This window comes from Alosa pseudoharengus, unplaced genomic scaffold (genome assembly GCF_046254945.1).
Source record: "Alosa pseudoharengus isolate Yale_2024_CS ecotype anadromous, Long Island Sound unplaced genomic scaffold, YU_APseudo_1.1 YU_APseudo_1.1_scf_22, whole genome shotgun sequence".
In the NCBI taxonomy this organism is placed as follows: domain Eukaryota; kingdom Metazoa; phylum Chordata; class Actinopteri; order Clupeiformes; family Clupeidae; genus Alosa; species Alosa pseudoharengus.
The window spans coordinates 1,439,202-1,446,575 of NW_027468680.1; the positions used below are offsets into that span (position 1 = coordinate 1,439,202).

At 42.3% G+C, this 7,374-nt stretch overlaps 1 protein-coding gene across 1 annotated transcript in view; it reads right to left on the reverse strand.

The window, feature by feature from the left end:
- LOC143139232 (receptor-type tyrosine-protein phosphatase N2-like) overlaps positions 1 to 6,981 on the reverse strand; it is a 13,671-nt gene extending 6,690 nt beyond the window's left edge. The window contains exons 1-2 of the mRNA XM_076299836.1: positions 6,862 to 6,981; positions 2,050 to 2,213 (exon numbers count right to left, since the gene is read on the reverse strand). Coding sequence (XP_076155951.1) covers positions 2,050 to 2,213; positions 6,862 to 6,981 — 284 coding nt within the window. The remainder of the gene's footprint in view (positions 1 to 2,049; positions 2,214 to 6,861) is intronic.
- Positions 6,982 to 7,374: the final 393 nt, after the last annotated feature.

The window sequence follows — 7,374 nt, forward strand, 5'->3', positions numbered from 1 at the left end:
CCTGCAGGAAGCGCTATTGCAATTTGAAACGGTAGGATATGCGCATCACAGTGAGTAGCCTAAACGTTGTACGAGTGCGGACTAGGCCTAGAGCGTATAGAAATTCAGGGTTACCATTTTATTAAATAAATATATCAGAAAAATTAAACTTAGCCTATGCGTTTGCATGAGAAAAAAGTTATGTTGTTGCATGAGATCGTGTGCCCTGGGTCACGTCAGTGACTTGAGACCAGCCCCTCTGGCTGTCAGTGACATTCATTTTATTATAATTTTATCCTACAGTGACAACTGCAAAGCAAATATTGGAAACGTAGCCTATCTACACAGAAAAAATACTCTTGCCAATTAAATCCCAACCTAGATCTAACCGTTAATTATTAACGTCAAAATAAGTGACTGCCAATGTAATCATTGAGAGTAGAAGATATGAACGGAAGAAGTCGACTGATCTCGATGGTCGTTTCGCAACCCATGACCTTTCAGCTTGAACTTCATTGGCTATCAATTAGACAACGCGATATTTTACCTAAACCATGGGATGTAGCGTGTGTAATGAGAAGTAAACAACCGAGATAAAGTGACATTTAATTCAAGACCGTCCTTCCTTGCAGGCTGCAGGCGCTACACGGCTCTCCTCAGGAGATCGGCTAGCACTAGAATGCTAAACTAACAGTGACTTTGCTCCAGTCGACTAACTAAATGTAATCTTGTTAACTTCTCAACAATTGGACTAGCTGCCTGAAACGAAAATAGCTTAAGAAATGAAGGCAACGGGATCGTATTTGGATTATGACAGCATTTCCAGACTGGATAGATGCTACAGTCTTCAAGGGAGCAGGTAGGCTAAAATGATTTAATATGCTAGCGGCTCGCTAGCTAGTAGCCTAGTGCGAGGCTTATGATAATTAATAGATGTAGGTGTTATTTGACTGGTTAGTTGTTCATATGTTATCCATCTTCCTTACCGTTGTTTGGATACTTGCGTTTCAAAGCAAGTTCCACCATGGTTTTTCCTCGGGATTGTGCCATGATGTTTGTGTCAATTTACAATATATTTCTAGCAGCTATCATGTTTGTGGTGTGTGTGATGGAATGTTTTGGATGGGGCTACTAGGCAGACCGCAGTATCTGCGTCAAAGCCAGGTAAACACAGGCAGAACGTAGTATCTACACTGCGGTTAGCCTCGGTATTAGGTTGGATTTCATAGTTACTGCAAATTTGACATAGTGATTTCTCTAAAACGGGACCCAGTTGGACCAAGAGTTTTTGTCACAAGACAAAGGAGGTGTTATGAAGCCCATTTTCAGTCTAAACTCAATTTTGACCAAATATGTAGTTACTGCACTTTGCCTTTGTAGGGCAGAATAGTTAGATAATATTGCAATAAATTAACAACCACAAAGCATTTGCTGAGTCTCACAGTTCAGAAAAGGTAAAAAAAAGTGTATATTTCAGCACTCCATGAAATTATGCAGAAGTGGTCAGTGGTGTCATTCAGCTAGTTAATCTGAGATAAGCTAGTTATATTGGTCATTGTAATGGCCAGCTATACTTGCTATATCATCCTTTTTCAGGACAGTTTGGGCTACCCATATCTGGGAAAGTGTGATGTGATCATATCTGCATATTTCTTATGTCAGCCTAGATATGTGCGTCTCATGATTTTTTCCCTTCATATTTTTTCCATTTATGTCACTAGGAAGTATGCCAGTAGAAATGCATATTAATATCTGTGTAGGTGGGATTTTGTTTTGGTCAGATTATTTTTAAATTCCTAAATGTTTGTGGGTGTATCCTGAATGCTTTGGCATGCTTGACATAATTAGGCCCTTGGGCTAAACTATTTGGGGAGCCCTGTGCTAAGGTCTCCCTGTGCTATGTAGCTTGAATGCTCCTCAATATAAGCCACTGGAGGAAAGCAACAGCTACATGAATACATGTAAACATAAATGTGTGTGTGTTCCTAATGTAACTTGACTTGTAAAGTGGAATCAAATAAAGTATATTGTGTGTGTGTGTGTGTGTGTGTGTGTGTGTACTGTATGCACCTGCGGAAGTCGAGCAGGCTCTGAGTCTCCGGTACGTTGCTAGGTAACCAGGTGTGGTAGTGGAACTGGGAGACGGTTCTACTCTCGTTGCTCTGCATGTTCTTCAGGTAAAAGCTCCGCACCAGGAAGTCCTCACACCACACATGTTCTGACACCAGGTTGACCTGAAACACACACACACGCACACACACACATCAATGAGGGGCATGAGGAGGCTTCGTTTTTACGCATCAAAAAATAGTTCCATTTTCAATAGACAGCGTCTTGGTTGCTAGGTAACCAACATTCCAGATCCCTCTCCAATGGGTGGTTTTTCGTATCTTCGTTGAAAGACATTGTGAAATAAGGACAGCCATTTTCACCCTGTAGTTGAAACGATTGAGCCCGAAGGCATAGCTACTGATCCAATATAGCTGCCCTTTGGTTGTTCTAATGGTGACATAAAAATCCTGCAGTATTGGATGCTGGATGCTCTTTCCGATACAGTCCAGTTAGAGCACCTGGATGAAGATGCACTCTCTGCCCGCTTGACTGTCTGTTCCTCCTCATCAATGCAGAGTGTTAAACCATCAGAGAAGGCCCATGAGTAACAGGGGCAAGGAAAAACTCCCTAGAATTGGAAATACATATAGGAAGAAACCACGAGCAGATCCACGACTCAAAGGCCTGACCCATCTGCCTAGGGTCAGTACAGAACAGTAAGGTCTGTTTACATGATAAATGAATAAGTTAGTTAGGTGTAGAGAAAGAGAATAGAACATGGTGTTTAAAGCCACCTGAGGTGTATGTTACAAAGAGGTGGGATGGCTACATATCCAGTATGATAATGCATGAATCCTATTTAGGGTCAGAAAGTTCAAATAGTCCAGTGTAGGAAGTGGATTGTCCATGGGAATTAGGAGTTGTCATAGGGCAAGTGGTGGGTCGCTAAGGGCCAGGAATCCGGGCAGGGGGACAGCAATAGGCGAGGATAGGGCAGTCGTAGGGATGGGACTTCAGGTAAGATGAGGGCCAAACACAAGGATGGCTGATGACTGGTAAGGGTATAGTACAAGTGAGGTAAGGGGGAAGAAAGAGAGATACACGGCTCTATCTTGCGTCCCAGCGCAATTGACTTTGTATACTTGCGCTTTTGTCTTTCCCATTTTGCAGTCAGCGCATATTGGAATTTTCCCTCCACAGGTACATGCCTCTAAATTAGGGAATTCGATTGCGCCCACGGGGGCGGTTCCGGCGCAAACGTTGATATTTTGCAGTTTAAGAAAACAATTCCGCCACAGACCAGGGGCCTGTACTACGAAGGGAGCTTAACCTACCCAGATGTAACCCAGGGTTACTTTGTTAAACCGGGGTTGACAAAACCTGGTTATCATAAGTGGTGTTAATCGGTACTACGACGCTGATTATGAAGTTGATTTGTTGAGCCGGGGTTAACCTCATTGGAGTTTGTGCGCGTTCACATAAAAGGGGCGGGTTGCAGCGCAAGTCACCACTTTCAATGATGACGCGATCACCTTATTTTACGGATGAGGAATGCACAATTATTATGCCAAGTTATGAGGAATTAAAACCCACTCTACGACAAAAATCAAATACGTCGGCAGTGAACAAAGCAAGGCAAGGATGTTGGCAACGTATTGCAGATCGGGTAGCCTAAATGCCTAAAAGTTAAGTTTTTTTTCCACATGGTCTTCAAATATGTGTTACGGCGGATTAATAGCTTGCGGAATGTATGAAATGAGTTGAAATAATTAAATTGCCTATTTTGAGTTCATAGAAAGGCCTACAGATGCAACACAATTCAGAAGTGGGCATATAGATTACAGTAATAGGATAATTGAATGTTTAAGTAGCCCCCATTGACTGATTTAGTGTATGCCTAACCATTGCCAAACGCACATGGCAGCAGGTGAAAATGAAACACAAACACATTATTCAGAATAGTGGTTTATATAGTCATAACTTGCATTAATATTTCTTAATTATGAAAACATGTAGGCCTAGTATGCTTTTTGCCTTCACTTGGCCTCTGTTTTACAGCTAACAAGAAAAAGGTGTCTTTGAACACTACTGTAAGGCAGTACAGTAAATACAGTATTCTTGCTCAGATGTTCAGCATCACCGATTAGATGGAATAAATGAATGTCCACGTAAAGGCATTGCTATGACGGGTGACATTAGAGACTTCTGCCTAGATCATCTGACAAAGATAACGAATTCCCTCGGTTGACAATCTATATCTTCATATATATATATATATATATATATATGGCGGTCTCTAAAACCCCTCGAAGAGAGCACCTCACGATTTGCGCTCCGATGTCGTATGGATCATCCAGGTACGCCGACATTGTCTCGAATTGTTAGTGGAGGGGTGGTACTTATAAAGGGTGTGGTTAACGGAAACCTCGGGTTAACCAAGAACATAACCTGCTCGGAGCAGGTTTGAGATGCAGCGTAAATTGCCATGGCAGCATACCTAGGTTAAAACATATCCACCTTTCGTAGTACGGGTTAATCGGGAAGTTATGCCACACGTGATCAAGTTACTCTCGAAGTTACCCAGATAAGCCAGTAACCCCTCTTCGTAGTACAGGCCCCAGGAACTCCCTGGTCTAAAGTCTGTGGCGCAAATGCAGATGCTATTTTTAAGAGCGCATGCATGACCACAGGCCTGCATTAATGAATGCTTTGCACACCAAAACATTCAAAGCCTTGATAATATTTGTCCATTTCCCGGTTTTGTTCGTGCATTGGTGACCTAAATATTTAGTAGCCTATATACTGTAGTACAACATCTACATGCAATATCTTTACAACAACAACGCCTAATTACGACCTATTAATTTGGACAACTTTATACAACCCTATACAGCCTAAAGTTACCTTTAGGTTTGTCCCAATTTACCGTTGTGTATTAAACATCGCGTGCGCTTTAACATCAACCTAAGCATTATTCCAGCTGCGCTAAGGTTTTAAGCATCATAATTTTGCCTACCTTGTTGTAGCCCATCTGAAATAACTCCAAGCTTTGCTATGTTCCCTCCATTCTTTCGTTATTTTCAAAAAACATTTTATATCCATGATGGCCTTGAAGTCTTGAGTTAGTGAATTAGCTTAATCAGCTTTTTATGTGCTGTTATCCAGCAACCACAGATAGTACAAGAAAGCAGCAAGTATGGCTACAATTTCTGTAGTTGCTGCATCCATTCATTGTTATTCTCTCTCCTGCTCAAACAAATGTTGTGCGTGCATTAAGTTGATGATAACGTGTTTACAAACTCTATTTTACAGAAAATATTGTAAATAGCCTACTGTCATGCAGTTAATGGGATACTGTGCAGAGTTGAAAGTTAGGTCAACTTGGAAACTGTTGAGTTGCCTGATGGTAAGGAGCCATGCTTGGCCGCCTGTGATGCGCAACGCATACTTCGCTCCTCTCTCTACAACGTAGTTCCCATTTCTGTAAACCATACATAATTTCAAAGAAAAATATTATCACTATTAAGATGTGAAAAAATAGGCATAAATCTAGCGTACACATTTTCACGAATAACGGATGTGTTGATGACATAAATTAGGAAATATTATAGGACTTAAGGAGACGTGATGTTGAACTGCATGCCGATGCCATTTAACCCAAATGCCCCAGCGGCAGCACGGGAGAAAAGAGATTAACTGACAGAAGATATGCATTGTCGATAGGGAGGTAATGTTAGATTACATTGTACATAGCAAAAATATCACCATGCATTCATAACCTCGTGATTCAGTGAGAGTGATCACAAAACATCGGAAAGTATGTCTTTGTGACAATTCTGTATTACATTTTGTCAAGAGGAAAAATCAATAGCTAACTGTTCCCAACTGAACAGTGACTATAGCGATGTGAACGCTCTTGGCTGCGCCTGGCAAATACGCCACCATAATAGCAATCAGCTATGGAACAAGCGTGCCTGTTGTTAAAGGGAATGTGAGATGACGCTCTGATTGGTTTATTGCACATTACGCCCAAACCACACCCATGATTAATGTAGCTACTTCATACCACCCCATTTTAGATTTGCGTCGGGCGCAACAGTCAATTATCCCGCCGGTAAATAGCATCAGCGCCCAAGATCCGCCCACAAAGTGACTTGCGTTTTGCGCAGACACTTCCCTTTTAGACCATTAAAATAAAACCCATAGAGTGCATTGCTGTATGTCTATTTTCTTTCTTTTGTGACACTACTGTGTTATCTGTAACACTGGCTTTGGCAACAACAGTCCCAACAATCCAAACAGTCATGCTAATAAAGCTCCTTTGAATTGGAAATTCGAGTGGATATTCCAACTCATGGAATGTCTCTGCCAGAGCCTTATAGATAGGGCTAGATATATATTGGGTTATATATAGAGGCTTATAGATAGGGCTCTGGTCTCTGCCAATTAGAAACAAATAAATAGTTCCATAGAACCTATTGTTGTATAATTCTCTTTAAAAGGCTAGGGATGATTATCCTCCTTTTCCTCCACAGACAGGCCTCGGACCAGTGAGAGTGGGTCGTGTGTGTGTGTGCGTATACCTCATAGATGTGATAGAGGATTTGTGTGTGTGTGTGTGCCTCATAGATGTGATAGAGGTTGTCTCTGTGTGTGTGTGTGTGTGTGTGTGTGTGTGTGTGTGTGTGTGTGTGTGTGTGTGTGTGTGTGTGTGTGTGTGTGTGTGTGTGTGTGTGTGTGTGTGTGTGTGTACCTCATAGATGTAATAGAGGTTGTCTGTGTATGTGTATGTATGTGTGTGTGTGTGTGTGTGTGTGTGTGTGTGTTTACCTCATAGATGTGATAGAGGTTGGATCCTTCATCAGGCCAGTAGTGGTAGCACTGTTTTACTCCACCTTCAGTTAGCGGCGTCAACATCACGATTACTACTGCACCACTCTCCCACACCATCTACAGGAGACACACACACACACACACACACACACACACACACACACACACACACTCATACTTCAGTGAGGTGCAACACACAAATACACACACATACACACATGTAACAGAGGTCGTAATTCGTCCGCCGCTTACAGCCCTCGAACCCGCCACCTCCACACACACCGGCATGGGAGTGGAACGCTCTAATCCTAAAAGCCCCGGCTCCCAACTCAGCGGTTAGAAGCATTCTTAAAGCGATGGTTCTGAGTAATTTCACCCTAGGGTCCTTTGCACCATGACCCCGAGCCAAACACCCTCCCAGAACCTTTTTTCCCTTGGTCGAACCCTGGTCGAGTAGCGCGTCGACATTTCTTCCATGATTTGGGAAAAGCCCGTAAAAGTCCTGGCAGG